This window comes from Lissotriton vulgaris, chromosome 5 (genome assembly GCF_964263255.1).
Source record: "Lissotriton vulgaris chromosome 5, aLisVul1.2, whole genome shotgun sequence".
Taxonomy (NCBI): Eukaryota; Metazoa; Chordata; class Amphibia; order Caudata; family Salamandridae; genus Lissotriton; species Lissotriton vulgaris.
This window is the reverse complement of record NC_141693.1, coordinates 1,815,358,543-1,815,378,386: the sequence shown is the minus strand read 5'-3', so window position 1 is coordinate 1,815,378,386 and position 19,844 is coordinate 1,815,358,543. Positions and strand designations below refer to the sequence as shown.

Genomic DNA, 19,844 nt, shown 5'->3' with positions numbered 1-19,844 from the left:
TAAAATAGGGTTGCCATATGACTTTATCCAGCTATGATTTTTTAACAATCCCGTGCATTCTGGGAGTTGTAGTCCTGGTACACTTCAGTTTATCCAGTTTAACTAACACACTTGAAAACAGTAGTGTAAAGGGTACCCTGAGACTAGAGTGTTGTGTCCTTGGTGCCATAGAATCATATGGTTACCTTGGAGCAGTGCCAAACAGACCATGAAAGTAGCCGAGGTCTCAAATTGTTGCAGGACTTTGCATTCTGGAACTCATAATTTCTTGCGAGGAAGTCTCTTAGAACAGCATTTTACAACAGCTAAAAGTGCAGGAATGAGGAGCCACTCACCATCATCAATCATGGCTTTTTAGTCCCCAGCACTTGTCATTTTAAACCTTCCCAGTCCATGCTTACAGTGTTGCAGCGACACTATAAATCACAGAATACAACATGTGTTGGCTATACAGCCATGAAAGGGTTGATGCTGTCAAATAACAAACAGCAGTAATGTTCATGTAAGTGGGCTGCAAAACGCTAAAGATTCCCTATTCTGTGCAAGAGCAGCTGATCCAGGCCAGATTTTCTGTCCATTCTGGTACCTGTAAAGCTGGTTACCCAATTATATTTCCAGTGCTATTATAAGTACCGGAATGCACAGGAAGAAACACCTGGACATAAGCACCCATGGGATGTGGGAAACTTTAGAACTCTGAGGCTGGTCAGTGCCTGTCTCATAACTGCCCAGAAATGTGCAGGACTTCAGTTCAGATGGGATACTCAAGCTTATTTACAAGCCCCCTGCGCCGCTGGTGCATCTATTTCCCCATATTAAAAGTGACATACTGGCGGCGCAAGGGTCAAGGGCAGATTTAATACTTTTTTACGCAGCTTAGTGCAGCAGGAGCAAATGCTGCGCTGCATGCAAATGAGAGAAGAGGAGAGCGCCACATTGACCGAAATAGGCACTCTTCTCCCCTTTCCCTAGTGCTGAAATCAGCTGCCGTGCACCATGGAGACAGACACCTTTGCGCCATGGTGCAAGGGCGTCTCCCTGAGTCTCGCAAAGGTTTTGTACTAGAATGGTACCCTTCCAGTACAAAATACTGTGCATGGACTAACAAACCATTTTCTCTCTTTGTATGTGTGCTGCACAGTGCAGCACACATACAAAGTCCGAAAAGGAAGGAGAAATTAAAGCATTTCTCCTTCCTTGCGCCTACTTCAAAATGGTGCAGTTTTCCGATGCTAAACCCTGTCTACTTTATTCAGTAAATTAGGTTTAGCGTCAGAAACATTGGGTGGTTGCATAGGAACGCCCATGCTCCACCCAAGGCACACCCCCTTGGCGCTAAATAATGCAACATTGGTCCCCAACATTGAGAAATTTCAGCAAAAAATAAAATATAGACGGAGTCAATCTATATTTTTAGAAAGGCATGTCCAGCCGGACAGTGGTCTTTCAGAGTTTTTACTCAGAATTCATGTATTCAAATCACATAACAATACCTTCCAACAATCAACCAGTGTGGACCACAAGCCTGTGTCCAGTACCAACAGAGCAGGTACAAAGGGTTGATATAGACAGCAAAGAAGGGCTTTGTAAGGCGAAATCAGGTTACTCTATTAACAATACAAATGTACAGAGTATTTCAACCATGCACTTGGCATCCAATAGTAATCAAAATTCGGTTTCAGTGCATACAAAGTCGACGGCGTTTCGGACCCCTAGTAAATCTCAGGGTCCATCATCAGGACAGATACAATGAAAAGCCTTAAAGCAATTAAGCCTCTAAATGCCGGAGCGCCTCATGGTGTAGACGCGCGCACGCCAGGAAATTGAACCTTCAACCGACTAACCCGGTTCCTGGCTGCCGACGGATTCCAATTTATTCCGCGGCTCCCGCCACCCGATTGGGGGTGAACGTTTATTTATTCCGTTACCGAGGGACAAGCCTCTACACCATGAGGCGCTCCGGCATTTAGAGGCTTAATTGCTTTAAGGCTTTTCATTGTATCTGTCCTGATGATGGACCCTGAGATTTACAAGGGGTCCGAAACGCCGTCGACTTTGTATGCACTGAAACCGAATTTTGATTACTATTGGATGCCAAGTGCATGGTTGAAATACTCTGTACATTTGTATTGTTAATAGAGTAACCTGATTTCGCCTTACAAAGCCCTTCTTTGCTGTCTATATCAACCCTTTGTACCTGCTCTGTTGGTACTGGACACAGGCTTGTGGTCCACACTGGTTGATTGTTGGAAGGTATTGTTATGTGATTTGAATACATGAATTCTGAGTAAAAACTCTGAAAGACCACTGTCCGGCTGGACATGCCTTTCTAAAAATATAGATTGACTCCGTCTATATTTTATTTTTTGCTGAAATTTCTCAATGTTGGGGACCAATGTTGTTTGATAAAAAGTATGCTCCCCGAGGTCCCTGCTGACTAAATTTGGGGTCCCTTGTTGTTGTTGAATTAGCTAAATAATGCAAAGCAGTACTATTTGCGGCTTTGCGATACTTTCACGTTATTTCCAGCGTTAAACAAGTTTAGTGCTAGAAAGTGAATCAGAAAAAAAAGATTTTGCGAAGATTTGCGTCACTTTTGTGATGCAAACACGGCTTAAAATCTTTGCAAAATCTTCCCCTCAGTGTTTACCGCGCAGTTATCCGCTTTTCACCACAGCTTTTAAAGTTACCAGATCGCTGCATATGCACCAGCCCTGGACTTTTCTTTTACAGATTATTTTTAAGATGCGCAATGCTCCAAGAATGTTATACTAATATGTAGTTCAGGGGCAGCCCATTGTTGCTGATCTGGGGCAAGCTGGTAGCCTTGCGAAGAAAGTAACGACTATTAAATGTTGAATTACTAATGCCGAACATTAGAAGCCCATGAATATCTCAGCGCTGGCTGCCTATTGCGTTGCTCTGGGCACTACTCTTTCCTCTATCCCCTGCTTTGAGTCTCCTAAGGCACAGAGTGGAATTCATTTCCCAGAATGCAATGAATGGTATGCAAGTTATGGATACTGTGGTCAGATAAGTAATCTTTAGCTGGTCAGATACATAGTCATAGTATGTAGGTAAGCGTTTGGCCATTCACCGGAAGGCAAAGAGGCTCCTCGCCCACACTAAGCTGAGAGGGCTGGGTCTTAGTTGACCAAGGGTATTTATCATATAACTGCTAAGTGCCTTCCTTTTCTGTCCTTCTGGTGCAGTGAATGACAACTTTAGTTAGTGCGGAGTGTTAGAATGGAAACTGTTATTGACTTAAAAAACAGGCTTGACTAAGATCACACAAAGGCCAGATGTACAAAATCACATGTTTGCAATTTCCTATTAGCGAATTTTAGTGATTCGCTATTAGGAAATCGCAAACTGCGATTTACAACAGTGTGTTTGACACTGTTAGCGATTCGCAGTGGGTTAAAGATTGACCTCCCTCATCAATATTCATGAGGCAGGCTGCAATTTGCGACACATTGTGAATGGCTACGATCACAGGGATGGTGGCGTCTGGCGTCGGCAGATCACCATGTCTGCGATTCCTTTTTTTGGGGGGGATTGCAGCTGTTAAAAATGGGATGCATTTCAAAAAGAAAAATGAAAAGCTACTTTTTTATTTTTTAAGGGCAAGCAGTGATCCGTAGCACCACTGCTTGCTCTTAAAGAATGTTGGTGCCCACATTCACAAAATGGAAGGAGTTTGTGGACCCCTTCCTATTTGCGAATGGGGTACCACCAACTTGAAGTTGTTGGTAAATGTGAATGTTTTGTGACCGCATTTCCTGTCGCAAATCATTCATGTTTACCGGTGATATTCGGTATTAGGAAGGGACGCCTAAATACACCCCTTCCAAATACTGAATTGCAAAAGCAAAATGCAATTTAGTAACAAGTTACTGAGTCACATTTTGCCTTCTGTACATGGCAAAGTGTATTTTACTGGTCGCAAACGGCCCGATGAGCCATTTGCGGCCAGTAAAATGCTTTGTACATCCGACCCCATGGTTCCACTTCGCAATACTGCATTTTGGTCCAGAGATGGAGATCCACGTCTTATTGTATTGAATTCTATGGGATGTAGCTTAACCACCTTCCCATAATGCACAACGCACTTCAGAAGTTTAGAAGGGAAGGGGCCTTCTCAATATTAAATCACTAACATTGATGGCCCTATGGTTCTACTTCACTGGGATCCACATTTTCAGTCCTGGATGTTCCTTTTAAAAACAAAATGTAAATGATAATGATAAAGTCTGCGGGTGTCTTATGTGAATCAAACCTACAGCTCCTAGAATGCATGTGTATGTTAAATGAAAGCCCAGAGCTGAATACACAACATTATGCCTTGTTGACAAGTATCTATATGATCAGCACTAGCCCATGTAACGTAGTATGGGAAGGCCAATATGATCGGATAGTGATGGTCTTGCTGGATAAAACTTAGAATCCCCAGAACTCGGAAGACCAGATGGGGTGGACTTTCCTTTTTGGTAGCCGCCACCTAACTATGGAACACTCTGCCTACCTCTAACTCAGAAGCAGATCCCTTTATGTCCTTTAAAAAACATCTGAAAACCTGGCTCTTTTCATTTCAGAATCCTTGAGTCTTTCTTGCACTGCTCTTGCTGATTTTTCTCTCCTGCTATAGTGCTTGGGCACATTCGGGGTTTCATGCGCTCTATAAACTTTATCCTACCCTATCCTATCTTATCCTATATTGGACCCAGAGATAACCTTTAAATCAAGTCAGTGCCATCAGCGGTGTGTCTGCATAACATAACCATCTGTTGTGAGACAGGGACCTCCCAATTCACTTCTTCCAGCTATGCCAGAGTTAACTTGAACTCTGCTGCTCCCTCAACCGCCTTCTCCTTCGAGTCCCTCACAGGACACTAGAGATAGAGGTCCCAAATCCAATGCAAATTCTCCATCAGTGTTAGTTCTTTACATGGGCTTGTGGAAGTTGGCTGGCTGTGCCAGAGATACTTCAACAGTTCCCACTTCCCCTCTGAGAGGTCACTGTAGAGTTTTTTTATACAATTCCTAAAAAAGATCCAAAAAGTAGCAAGCAGGTTGAATGTTTTTGGGGAAAAAATCCAGTAGATATTCCCTCTGTGGTCTGTCTAGAAACAATATTCAGAAATCGGAGTGACAAAAAATGTCTGCATAGAATGTTTCTGCTGCTTCACCTAGAAGCCGCCATCTTGTAAATGTATGTTGAAGTGTTGTATCCTGTTTACGCTTTTCAGTGACCCCAAAATGGCCTAACAGACTCCTTGGCAACTGCAGACCATGATGTCAATGTCAGGCTCAAAGATTTGGCACATTGGTGACTTTCAAACAAGCCTCCCAATCTTCATTCATATGGCCCTGTCAGTGCCAGGTGCTGAAGTTATCCTCGTGAGAGGTAAGAAACTGAAGCTGCAGGCAAAGCAGCCTTTTTGAGACCAACAGTTATGAAAGAAAAGCTACACAGCAAGATCGGCCACTCGGGCTGTAGATCTAGAGGACTTGCTGCTGTTGGGAGTGCTAGAGGGAGACATGGGCTGGAACACAGTGCTTGGTGTGAAATGATTTGGCATGCTCTGGCTCCCTCGGGCACCATCTTTCCTCTGGGGAATGAGGTGCCGGCCCTGCAGCAAGAGGTGACGAGATTTTTCCTGTTTCCGGTTTGACCAATTGTCCTGATCATAGGATGCTGGCATTGGCCTCTTGCATTTATCCTTAAAGATGAGGTGGCACAGCTCTGCCAGGCTGAGAATAGTGGAGACCACCCCCACCACGAAGTAGAACTGGACAAATATAGTTTTTTCAGTGGGGCGGGACACATAACAGGAGACTACAAGCGGACAAGGGTCGCGTATGCAATCAAACTGCATTTCCACCTTGAACCCATAAAGCAGCCACTGTCCTACTAAGAACCCAACCTCTGCCATGATCCGCAGGACCACGTTGACAATGTAAAAGGTACGGATGTGTTGGATGCGTTGTTGTGCCTGAAGTTTGGTCCGGCGTGGGCTCTTTGGCACTGCTCCTCCTGCCACTGTTGTCACTGCTGGTGCTGGCACTGTCTCTTCCTCTCGGTTTATTTTGGCACCTTGGTGCATGGAGTAGATAACAAAAAGGACGGCTGGGGCTGAAAGCAGTACAATATGGAAGACCCAGAAGCGATAGTGTGAGATGGGAAAGGCCTTATCATAGCACACTTGCCGGCAGCCCGGCTGCAGGGTGTTGCAGATGAACTCCTCCTGCTCGTCCTCAAAGACGTCACTGCCCACCGTGGCCAGGATCAGGATGCGGAAGATGAGCATGACCACCAGCCAAAAGCGGCCCACCATGGGCGAGTGCTCCTGCACGGCATCCAGCAGAGAGCTGAGGAAGCTCCATTCCCCCATCGCACATGGGACCGACAAGCAGCAGTGGGTCTATTCCAGTGACTGCCTCTGTAAGAAAAAGAAGGCATTAGAGAGGGCAAGCTGGAAGGCAACTGCAACCTACATTATGTCAAATAAAGACTGCCTGGTTGCACTATGAAACCTGGCCTTTTTCTACTAAGCAGCACATTAGTCCTATGTATTAAGGGCACATTATATGCAAAGGAGAGATCTAGGTACATTAGCGAATTGCCAACATCCTGAATTCTAGAATGTTTACTCAGACTTGATTGTGGACCTTGTTTTCTCTTCAGTAAAATCCCTTAACAGAGCAAAATTTCAAAAAGCTTCCTACTTGTTCAACCTCCTCTGTTCCTTCGGGCTTCCTTACTTGTCATTAAATGAGCCAACATGACTAACTTGCATTTAACAAGACCGGTATTGGGAGCAACATGACACCTTTGAGGCGGGTAATCTCAGGAACCACGGCACCAATCACAACACCCAATACAGTGTTGGAAAGGGCAGTTGCAGCAGAAGGACATAGGCTATGCAGACACCCACCATATACATTTAAAAGGTAAAAGAACGGTGCCAGCAAAGTAGTCCCTTGTGGGCGTGTGCTGGGGGCATGACAAACGCTGGGGGCGTGTGATACGTTCCGCCCTTCATGCCATGTCTCATATCGTGTGCTGGGGGCGTGGGCGTGTGCGGGGCACGGGATTACGGAAAAAAAGTGAGTGGTGTGCCCAATATTTCATTGTTTTTTCTTCCCAGGTTCTGTACATTCCAGCTCCGGGTGTCCACCTTGCTCCCTTTAAATACCCCTGCACCCCCATAATCATAACCCACCCTTACTCCTTAAAATACCCTAACACCCTTAAACACTAGCCCGTTCTTAACCCTATAAATATACCCTGTACCCCAAAACCCAAACCTATCCCTAAACTCAAAAAATACCCCTGTACCCCAAAACCCAAACCTAGCCCTGAACCCTAAAAATACCCCTGTACCCCAAAACCCAAACCTACCCCATAACCCTAAAAATAGCCCTGTACCCCAAAACCGAAACCTAGCCCTGAATCATAAAAATAACCCTGTACCCCAAAACCCAAACCTACCCCTGAACCCTAAAATACCCCTGTACCCCAAAACCCAAACCTAGCCCTGAACCCTAAAAATACCCCTGTACCCCAAAACCCAAACCTAGCCCTGAACCCTTAAAATACCCCTGTACCCCAAAACCCAAACCTACCCCTGAAACCTAAAAATACCCCTGTACCCCAAACCCATACCTATCCCTAAACCCTAAAACTACCCCTGTACCCCATAACCCAAAACTATATCTGAACCCTTAAAATACCCAAACACCCCAAAACATATACCTTAGTACCCCAAAACATATACCCCTATACCCATACTTACCTTATCCAAACATAAAAAAAAACATGCTTTTAACATTCATGCATTTACAACAAATTTCGTTGTAAATGTATGCGTGGTAAAAGCATATAAAATGTAATGCCCTGCGTTATAATGGCATTGCGGAGTCATGGTAATTTCGTAATGAAAGCATGCAGAGTGATGGTATGCGCAAAGAAAGTTGCGGAATAATGGGTGTTTACCCTCCCCGGTGAGTACAATGGTGGCACGGCGGCCCATATCTCCAGCAACATACTCATATTTTTTCACCACCGATTTGAAAAATGCACAGGTCTCTCTCATTGATGGCCAGCATCGACATACACTTTTAGACACACCTCCCGCCACAAGTTCTAGAATTGCGAACTTTAGAGCTGGGGAGCTACGTTCGAATCTCGGCATCAGCTCAACATCCTGTGATTCCAGGCAAATCGCTTTGTCTCCCTGTTCCTACCACAAATGAATGTGTTCTTCTGTAATGTAAATTGTGCTCATGCCATGTTGTCGAGTTCGCTCTATATAATATTGCAAGGAAAAATAAAGTAGGGAAACTCGAGTTCACACACTACTGAACGCGCACTCTTAAGTGCATCAGCAGTGCACTGTGAATCGGTGCGTTTCACAGGCCTGTCACAGATAAGAAATGCTATCAAAACGAAATCCTATAAAACAATATACTACTGGACGGCAGCAATTCATACCCGGACAACGTCGGGACGGGCTGCTAGTATATATATATATATATATATATATATATATATATATATATATATATAGAGAGAGAGAGAGAGAGATAGATAGATAGATAGATAGATAGATAGATAGATAGATAGATAGATAGATATTCACACCATAAGCAATTGCAGGACAACCACCTTGCGCCCCCCTGCTATCCTACCCAGTCTGTCCCTTCTCCGCTGGGAGCATTCATTGGGCCTCATCATAAGCAGCCTGGCGGAATCAGATACATTACTTTAGTTATTTGAGACTGCAGAGGCCCCTGTAAAGGAGAGCATAGTTTTCTATTCTGCTTTGCAGAATGGCCTGACCTTTACCTAAAAACCGGGACATGTATTTAAAACTAAGAAAAGTGTCGGGACACAGGGACAGTCCTTGGAAAAACAAGGAATGTCGGGTGAAATAAGGGACGTCTGGTCACACTAGGAAATAAGGGTAATAGAGACAGGTGGATTCGTCTCAAAGACCAGTTGCACTGTGGTGGAACCAGTTACATTAGACAACACAAGACAAGGGATTGACTATGAGCATGTGACTGACTCTTCTTCACCTCTACTAGCCTTTGAGTGGCACTGACCTGTCTGGGAATTTACCAAAATCGCACTGGCCACTTAAGCTCTGGAAGCGCTGCATGACTTAGATAAAAAACGAATTTTCTGTATCACGAGAGAGACTAGCTTCTCAGTCTGGAAAATACAATATCATCTTTCAAATAACATACGGTCAGATGTACTAAGATTAGTGTTTGAGATGACCAAATAGAACATTTTAGAGAATAGCTATTTGGTAATTGCAAACACTAATGTACTAAAGTGTGTTTTACACTTCCTAGTGAGTCCCAAGACCTACATCATGAATATTAATGAGGTAGGTCTCGGTATGCGACCCATCAGGAATCTTAAAAATCACAGGGATAGTGTCCTGTCTGTGATTACTTTAAAATAAAGCACTCCTTTTTTTTAAATGTAGCCCGTTTTCTTTAAAGGAAAACAGGATGCGTTTAAAAAAAATCCAAATGAAAAGTTTTCTTTTCATTTTTTGAATAGGTAGTGGTCTGTGAGTCCACTACCTGCTCTTAAGAAATATATTTTCAACTATTATCAAATCGGAAGGCGTCCCTTGTGGTCCCCTTCCCATTTACAAATGTATTACCACCAACTTTGAGTTGGTGGTAAAGTGTGAATGTTTTGCTATCGCATTTTGGTCGCAGAACATTTCTATATTCCATTCAGAATCGGTATTAGGCACAGACACCCAACACACGCCCCTGCCAAATACCAAGAGCCAATTTCCTAATAGCAATTTTTAGCGATTCTCTATTAGAAAATCGCAAACTGCGATGTACAACAGTGTTTTTGACACCATTAGCGATTTGCAGTGGGTCGCAAATGGACCTGCCTCATCAATATTCATGAGGTAGGTCAAAATTTGCGACCCGTTGTGTATAGTTACATTCACAGGGATGGTGGCCTGCTGGGGTCAGCAAACCACCGTGTCTTTTTACTTTTTAAATTAAGCTATATTTTGTTCTGTAATGCATCCCATTTTCCTTAATAGAAAACGGGATGCATTTAAAAAATAAGAATGAAAAGCTACTGTTTCATTTTTTCAGAGTAGGCAGAAGTCCGTGGAACTACTGGCTGCTGTTAAAAAATTTTGGTGCCCACATTCACGAAGGGGAAGGGGTACCTTGGGGATCCTTTCCAGTTTTCAAATGGGTTATTACCATCTTGAAGGTGGTGGTGACTACGAATGTTTTGCAACTGCATACCCCGTCGCAGAGCATTCATACATACAAGTGCGATTCTGTATTAGGAAGGGATGCCCTAAACACGCCCTTTCCTAATATCGAATCGTAAAAGCACAATGCAATTTAGTTACAAGTTACCAAGTTACTGTGAGGAAGAACGGGATATCAACCCGCCTGTGACCCCTGCTAAAACCCCTAGAATAGTGGAAATACCTCTCGCTAGCCAGAGTCCGGCCCGGAAAGAGTTAACCACATTCGGCTCCTCTCCCTCTCAGGACAGAGAACACCCGCCCCTGTGCACCGGCCAATGGCAGGAGACGACATGGACTGAAGGGGCGGGGTCTTGTGTTGAAAACACGGAACATGCTAAGGAGAAGGGGCACAAAAGGAGAGTGACGGAAGAAGAAGGACAGAGTAGCAAAGACAAGACGGGACCCGGTCAAGCCAAGCCAGGACGAGAAGCAGACGAGGAGCGCCAGCCAAACGAAGGAAGAGGCGACGTCGAGTGGGAGGAATGGTCTGAAGAGTGGTGGACACCCCAGAGGACGCCATAACGCTGCCACAGCTCAGGAGAGCTGTGGCTCTAGCGGTACGTGGAACGCGGCCGTGGACAGGAACATAGGTTAGGGGGAGGTGAGTCTGAGTGACTCGGGGCACTCAGGGAAGTGTGATTGGCACTATTTTCCCCTACCCTTCACCCCTTTTTCCCCCACGTCCTCTTTTGCTTGTTTTGCTCACTCTCGCTCACATCAGGGGAAGTAACCCCTATCTACAGCACCTGCCTTAATTTAGTAATTCTGCCAGCATTGCATAGGCTTTGAGCCCCGCGTATCTCTAGGGGTTTGTGTTAAGAAAGCGGCAAGCTCCTGACAACCCAAGGGTGTTTTTTGCCTCTGAAGCAGACCTGAATATGCAGAAAAAGAAAGGTCTAGTCTTGTGCTTTTTTTTCCTACTGTTATTGTTTTCTCCACACCTTAAGCGTCACCGAGATCCCTTGCCTCTTTCATCCCTTCCCTTCATCTGTGGTTTCCCAAATCCTAAGGTGGTGGAACGTGACTTGTTTCACATTAGCCTTAACAAACTAGACAGCAGGACTAATAGTCTTCTCTCCTTCTTGTCTTGTACCCCGGGGTTGTGTCATCATCGCCCTGCAAGAAGAAGAATACCTACCACCAGGCTAACAGAAGAAGACGACTTCCACTCCACATCTTACCCAATCTTCCTGTTGGATTACCTTGTTTATTTTTGGGATTTTGTTAATAAATGAAGCCATCATTCAGCCATGTGTAAGACCTCCCCGTTTTACTTTCCGCCCATCCCTGTCAAAGTCACATTTTGCCTTCTCTATATGACAAAATGCATTTTACCAGTCGCAGATGGCCCATTGTTGAAATCCTTAGTACATTTGGCCCCAAATTGCGATTCGGTAACGTGTTACTGAATCACAGTTTGTGTTTTGTACATATGTAAAAGCATATTTGCGATCGGAAAGAGCTGTTTCCAATCGGAAAAATGCTTTGTACATGCTGCCCACAGTTTTTTAAATTTCACGAACTTTCATAAGTAAAAAAATAGAGACATTTACGTAGTAAATAGCCTTCTTGTCTTCAGTCTGAATTGCACAGTAGGCAAGTCTGAGCCCTCCTCTCACACCTGCCCAGGCCCCTTAAGGCCTTGCTGGGTGCACCCCAAATCATTCTCCTCCATCTTGTGAATTGCAGCCTACATGTGCCCCAGATTGCAGTGAGCAGAGTCCAGGAAGTGGTAAGGAGACAGACTAGTGCTGTCTCTTACCAAAACAAAAGTTGTTCAATAAACGATTTTGCCTTTCTGTGATTACTGTCTTTGTATGTGGTTGTTACAGTTTAAAATTGCAGTTTTGACTTGCCTGTGATTGCACATTTTATCACCTGTTTTGTGTTTTAAACTTGTGGTTTTCCCTGTCCATGATTGCTTGTGTTGAATTGTGGGATTTGCAGTCCAACCTCTGTAATTTGTCCCTCTCATTCCTTGGTGACACATCTGTTTTCCCTCCAAATTTCTCCTTTGCTCTGTGCTAAGACCTGTGTGTTAAAACAGTGCACCCCCAGCCACCATTTTGTGTTCACAAGCCACTGAGGCCAGCCCCCCTGCCCCCCCCCCCACCCCCCCCCCCCCCAGCAAGAGGGATATTCTACATCAGAGGGTGCTTCTCTGAGCTGTTTTTACTGGGGCCTGTGCACTTCGTTTTTTGGCCAGCAGGGGGAGTAAAGTTTTATCCAATCAGTATTGTTAGATTTCGAGTTAGTGAAGCCTTTACCTGCATAAGTCCAAAGTGTGGATTGAGCCTGTCTGTCTCCTAGGAGATTCTGAACAGGAGAAGCAGCTCCCCAGCCCCCACCCCCAAGCCAGCAGACCATTGGCTATTCAGCTACCAGGCAAGTCTGAGCCCTCCTCTCACAACTGCCCAGGCCCCTTAAGGCCTTGCTGGGTGCTCCCCAAATCATTCTCCATCTTGTGAATTGCAGCCTACCTGTGCCCCAGATTGCAGTGAGCAGGAAGTGGTAAGGAGACAGACTAGTGCTGTCTCTTACCAAAACAAAAGTTGTTTAAAAAACGATTTTCCCTTTCTGTGATTACTGTCTTTGCATGTGGTTGTTACAGTTTAAAATTGCAGTTTTAACCTGCCTGCGATTGGATATTTTATCACCTGTTTTGTGTTTTAAACTTGTGGTTTCCCCTGCCCATGATTGCTTGCATTTAACATGTTGAATTGTGGGATTTGCAGTCCAACCTCTGTAGTTTGTCCATCTCATTCCTTGGTGACAAATCTGTTTTCCCTCCAAATTTCTCCTTTGCTCTGTGCTAGACCTGTGTGTTAAAGCAGTGCACCCCCAGCCACCATTTTGTGTTCGCAGGCCAGTGAGGCCAGCCCCCCTGCCCCCCCCCCCCCCCCGCAACAGGGATATTCTACATCAGAGGGTGCTTCTGTGAGCTGTTTAAACTGTATTTACTGGGGCCTGTGCACTTTGTTTTTTGGCCAGCAGGGGGAGTAAAGTTTTATTTGAACAGTATTGTTAGATTTCGAGTTAGTGAAGCCTTTACCTGCAGAAGTCCAAAGTGTGGATTGAGTCTGTCTGTCTCCTAGGAGATTCTGAACAGGAGAAGCAGCTTCCAACTCCCTAGCCAGCAAACTTTGTCTGAGGTCGCTGGAACCTTATATGGTCTGCTAGTGGTTGGCACATGTGTACACTGATTGGTGGTTGTATCTGGTGTTTCTTTTGGGTTAGGGTTAATGTCCTCATTGGTTGAGCATTCGAGGGTTCTGATTGGTTTCTGGGTCTGTGATTCAATCATTGTAGGGTTGGGACTAGGGCTAGAGTTAGTATTTCTATTGGAAGTAGGGACTAGGGCTTCCTATGTTATTGATTGTAGGGAGATGGGTGGGACTAGGGCTAGGGTTAGACCTTTAATTGGAAGTAGCTATTTAGGGCTTCTGGTGTGATTGGTTGTTGGACTAGTTGTGGGACTAAGAGTAGGGTTCGGCTTTCTATTGGAAGTAGGGACTAGGGCTACCTGTGCCATTGGTTGCATGGACTTGTTTTGGGACTACTGGTAGGGCTAGGGCCTCTATTGGACGTAGAGATCGGGGTTTTTGAACTGATTGGGTGCTTGGAATAGAGCTAAGATTAGCAGTAAGGTTCTGATCTCCTATTGGTTCTAGATTGTAGGGCTAGTGTTGTGATTGGATAGTGTTAGGGTTCCCAGTGGCTGAAGGGGTCACCTGATTACTAGGGCTATAAAAAAGGCCAGGCTTAGGGCGACTCAGCCCGGGCGTCGAGGCTAAGGGTGGAGAGGACAAGGGAAGTTGCCTGTTTGAACCTTTTCGAGACTGGTCGGGACTAGGGCCAGAAATGCTGCCCTTTTTCTCATTTAGCAATACCCAAAACTCCTTTTTACTCATCCAAAAGCCGCCTCCTATTGCTAAGATCTAAAAAATAAAAAATATCTTTACTCTTTTATCCCTCCACTATCCTTATTAATCGAAATTAACAGACTAACATGTTCACTTCTCAAATTCCATATTGAACTATACTAATATACTACCCAAATAACAATAACATATCCACTAATCAAATTACTTCATATTTTTTTAACTTTACTAATTTTCAACAGTAATCCTTTATGGGTTCCGGGGTGGCGTGCTACTTACCAGAAAAGCAATTCAACACCCAACAGGGGTAACAAGTGCTATATGAATGCAAATCTTTATTCCCCTTTTATCTCTCCTCTATCCTTCTCACTCCAAGTAACTGACTAATATCCACCACTGAAATTACTTCATATTTCACCATATTAATTTACCACTATTCCTTTGTAGGCTTCCTGAATAGCGTGCGTCAACAAGCGCTATATAAATACTAACCTTTGTCCTCCTATATCCTTCTGCTATCATTTCAAATCCAAATAACCTAGCCACCACTTAAAATGTACTTGCATGTTTCACTATACTAATTCAACACTAATCCTCTAAGGGTCCCGGTGTAGCGTGCTACTCACCGAAAAAGCGCGTTGACGCCTCGTCAGGGGTAGTAAGCGCTATATAATTGCAATTACAATACAATTACAATACAATACATCTCTTGAAATGACCCAGAAGTGATTTTTGTCTCTCAGAACTTCTCATGGTACTGTATTGCGCACAATTTCACAATTCCACAATCACACCTTCACACCCCTCCGTTGTTATTAAGTAGTATGCACTGCATAGCTCTGTTTCCATATGCTATCAGAGGCTTTCTCGTGGTGCGCTGTGCCAATTTCTGTAAAAAACTGAAAATTGTAGAGAATTCTTCAAAAAGTTGTCAACCTGGCCAGATCATAAATGTAGCGTCAGCAAAAAGGAATACACAATGCTATCCAGTAAAGGCCAGACCCTTGCCAAATTTTCAAGATATCTGCACTAGATAAATGTACGCTGAAGGACTACAACATGAGCGGCTCATATGGATCACAGTGGCATAGCGCAAAATATTGAAGCCCCCCTGTGGAATGTGATGAGGGGCCACTGATTCTCTCAAGTGTTGCAGATATTTATTGGCCTTGACCTGATGCAGGGACTGCTGAAGGGGGTGGGGGGCACCTGGGATGCAGGGGCATGTGTTATGCCCCTAGTAGACAGTGGAGGACAGTCAGAAGGACCACTAGGGGTCGGAGGCAATGCTCCAGCCACTCTGACAATGGACCATCTGCTTTACATAGAGATCCCCTTGGGACTCTGTGCTGTGAATGGAGCTGTTACTGCACTGCTCCCTACTCCCTGCAACCTTTTTCCGAAGCTGGACTTTGTTTTCTCTAAACAAAATACAAATGGACCCGATATGTGGAGAGTTTTCTCCCTGGGCATCAGGACATTGTACATTTTGCCTGCCTGTGTCCGCCATGTCTGGTATGGCAGGCAAGCACATGGAAAATCAGTAATGATTGTCTTATCTTCAAGAGGTTGAGGCGACCGCCGTTACCACCCAGCAATCCTGTTGCTGATAATCCTCCAGGTCACGGGTTACCATCAGAAGAGCAATATGAGACTCAGCCGACTGGAAACCAGTGGTTCTCCTACCTCTAAATAGGGCAGAGGAACCAATTGTGTGGTGCTGGGTGGACTACCACTGTTCGGCAGTCATCCTGCTCAGGCACACTTTAAATAGTGGTTGGCCTGAAGCTCTGGTAAGAGCATAGGGGCATATTTACAATGACAGAGTTAAAATTATCGCCACTTTAGCGGCAGAAAACTGCAGCTAAAGCGGCGATAATAGGCTTGATAATAGGCTCTTGAGAATTCCAGAGAATTCCAACAGAAGCCCAAGTTTTTAATTCTCAAGAGCCTATTATCAAGCCTATTATTGCCGCTTTAGCTGCCGTTTTCTGCCACTAAAGCGGCGATAATTTCAACTCTGTCCTTGTAAATATGCCCCATAGCTTCCAAGGACCTAAGTTGCACATGCCTAGAATCGCAAGTCCATTCCAATGTTTGCCTAGTAAGTTTTTTAAGATGGGTCTTCATCACAGTGTGCAAGTCCTCATTGCTGGAGCTATGATGGTGTAGTCAAGCGCCACATTTTAGCACTGTCCCCAACGTCCATGCACACCTTCCACATTGAACTCACAGAATCAACCAAACCCTACAATCGGTTCCCATCCTTTCACACATACACGCCTACTAACTAAAATGGCACAATAACCCTCACAGACATTTAATCACAGCTTCTCATAGTCCTTTAGCAAAAATTCTCCCAAGATTATTCCCATTTCATACTGTTACAAGACACATGCAAATCTGACGGTGTGGCGATTCTCAAAGAGGAGCGCTAACTTTATTGGATTGCAGAAATTCACTGCTAAAAATGTGAACGCATATAGGGGCATATTATCAAGAACAGGCGATAAAATTATCGCCGCTTTATCGGCAGGAAACTGCAGCTAAAGGGGTGATAATGGGCTTGATAATATGTCCTTGTAAATTCCTGTAGCAGCCCAGGTTAACACCAGAACCTGGGCTGCTATAGGAATTCACAAGGGCCTATTATCGAGCCCATTATCGCCGCTTTAGCAGCAGTTTCCTGCTGATAAAGCGACAATAATTTTATCGCCTGTTCTTGATAATATGCCCCATAGTTTCAACCTCGCTTTTAGAATACAGAACAGAAGTTTCTTCATGTCTGTTTTCACTACCAACTCCTCTCACTTTACACCTTCACTCATAGCACCACCCTGCTGGCCCACTGAACGTGGTTGGAGAAGGGTGCACAGCCTCGTGATCCTTCGGTAATCGCCTCTCAGCCAATGGCGCTTCCAGCATGCCTGCCAAGCGTGGAACGCATCACCCCCTTATCTCACCCTTCTTAGATTTTCCGTGCACATTGAATGTCATGTTCAGCTACCATATCTCAGTTATCAACACTCAGACATGCAACACCTCCCACCTTCAGCCAGTCTTCAGCAGAACATCTCGGACTAGTCATCACACCCTAAACATCTACACCACCCTCATGATCCCCCGTCCTTACACCAAGGCTTCTATCTCGCCATATACTCTTTCATTTTTCACTCCAATTTTATATTGAATTATATAGACACAAATTATATATGCATTATTATAGGTCTTATTGTTTCAAAACTCAATGGCAATCATTGTAGGGTAACCAGAGTTTGAAAACCAAAAACAGGGACATTTCACAAAAACAGAAGAAGGACTACCATTTTACATCACGCTGCGAAGGGCACACAAATGTAATAAAAGCACTCATCAACATAGAAACACAGACAATGAGGCACTCAGGGAATAAATCAAAAGAAACTTTTAAACCCAATATCATGCTCTTTCATTACATTGTTTTGTGATACAACCTGCAAACTAATCCTTCCTTGAAACGCATAAAAAGGTGCCTCTTTCAACCCTCTCTTTCAACTGGGACATGGGCTAAATTTGCTAGAGTCTGGTTATAACCAGGGACTGTCCTGGCAAATCCGGGACACCTGCTCACCCTAACTCACTGGATGGGTTTGTTGGTAGTAACGAATTATCTGCAAGAACAGGGGGATTCAAAAAGTGCAGGGTAATATCAGTATTCAGGTTGTTGGATCATCCCTCAGTGTGATTTTGGGAGAACCCCTTTCTTTACCACCATCATCACTATGTGGAGTTACTCAAGTGAATGCTCTTTTGCTGTGCTGATCATTAGTTGTATATTTATGAAGGCGGAGTGCCACAGCCTGCACTCCTCATGTGTCAGGTCTCATGCCTGAACGCATCTATTCTAGACAAAATCTTTTTTGTTGTTGTTAGTTTGTGTCTGTAGTAAGTTTTGTGGTGAAATGTCTTTGCTGGCTAATATTGGTAAGGATCACTCGATACCTACAGGTCTATGAAGACAAACCATGTTGATGTGTGCGACTCTGGGGTGATATAACCTAGTGTGTAGCTTAAACCTATAAACCTAAACATTGGATAAACAAAATCAAATCTACTTAAGCCTTTCTAACCTCTGACTCTGTGTATAATGAAATCAAGTTATGTTATGAGATTTATAAAGCGCACAGCTGCCCCAGCAAAGGGGCGTCCCGGCGCTAATCCTGGGTAAAACGAAACTGAAAACAGAAAGGACACAAAATTATTTCAAGGGAATAGATGAGTTTTGATGGCTGTAAAACAATTATAGCTAAATCTTTTCATCAACACATTTTAAGAAGTCGTATTAAAAGTTCATACAATCAAAAAATCAAGTGAAATAATGAATTGGAAAGGGGCAAAGAACAGCAAAGAATGTCCTAGATTTATTAAGGTTTATGCAAACTCTCTCGGTTGGCTCTGTGCAGTATTGCTCTGTGCACATGTACTTTTATTACTGTAGGTAAATCGATGCAACCTTGCATCACTTTGCGTCACAGAAGCACCCTCATAAAATCTTGGTAAATAACAGCAAAAGTATACAGGGGAGAGGCAACGAACGATAGGGCGTGCTAAGGTTACTACTCAGAAGCGAAACACCAACACCAAAACAAACAGACTACATGATGTGGACAACAAACTAAAGGAAAAAGAAAAACAATTGGTAGCTACAGTACATATCTTAGAAGCCTGTTATCTTTTGTTCGATACCAAGCCTTATCAGGGCTAGCTGGATATCGAAGATCGTCTAAACAGAGGTCCCCGTTGGGTCTTCCTCGTGACTTTCTACATCTCATGAATTCTCACTAGTGGACAACTGTGTCCGCAGCAATAGCTTTTGAGAATCCTTCATAAGTAGTTTGAAGAAGTCTCCCATCAGGCAAAGAAATGCCTCATGATTAGTTGCAAAGAACCAAGCTTACGGTCACCTCCATTTTATTTATTTATTTAGCTTCTAAGGCGCGCAGCTACCCGCAGTGGGTTTCCTGGTGCCAAGGGACAGATTAAAAGAGGGGAAGAGAGAGCAACCTTAAATCATTGCTGAAAGAGCCACGTTTTGAGTCCTTTGCAGAAACGAGGAAGATTGGTTTCAGTTTTTAAAACAGCGGGCAAAGCATTCCAGAACTTCGGACCCAGGTGGGAGAATGAGCGGCCGCCCATCTTCACCAACCTGACTCTCGGAATCACAAAATCGCCTTTCCCGGAAGATCTCAAGGAACGACTAGGATGATAGGCTTGGATGAGGTCATGTAAGTATACAGGGGCCGTGCCTTGTTTAATCTTAAAAATGTAGCAGAGAGCCTTGAACTTAATTCGACTGGCAGTTTTAAGGCAGTGACGATCATAGAGTGCATGGGAGTCAGAGGCTCTCCGTGGAACATGACATAGGAGTTGTGCAGCCGCATTCTGTATAACCTGAAGTTTGTTTAAAGTTGTTTGATCGGCTCCCAAATAAAGGACATTACCATAGTCCAGGCGGGAGACAACTAATGCCTGGAACACTGTCCTCTGTGTGGAGACAGGGAGCATCCAGAGGATTTTTTGGGGCCATCTTAAAATAACAAAGCAGATGGAAGCCACCTTTACTACCTGCTGGTGCATCGTGAGTCCATTCAAAACAGTTCAACCCTGG

At 44.2% G+C, this 19,844-nt stretch overlaps 1 protein-coding gene across 2 annotated transcripts in view; it reads right to left on the bottom strand.

The window, feature by feature from the left end:
• Nucleotides 1–3,135: 3,135 nt before the first annotated feature.
• GJD3 (gap junction protein delta 3) overlaps nt 3,136–19,844 on the bottom strand; it is a 143,474-nt gene continuing 126,765 nt past the window's right edge. For both annotated transcript variants that reach the window (XM_086924230.1, XM_086924231.1), the window contains exon 2: nt 3,136–6,443. In XM_086924230.1, coding sequence (XP_086780356.1) covers nt 5,469–6,395 — 927 coding nt within the window. In that variant the 5' untranslated portion in view covers nt 6,396–6,443 and the 3' untranslated portion in view covers nt 3,136–5,468. The remainder of the gene's footprint in view (nt 6,444–19,844) is intronic.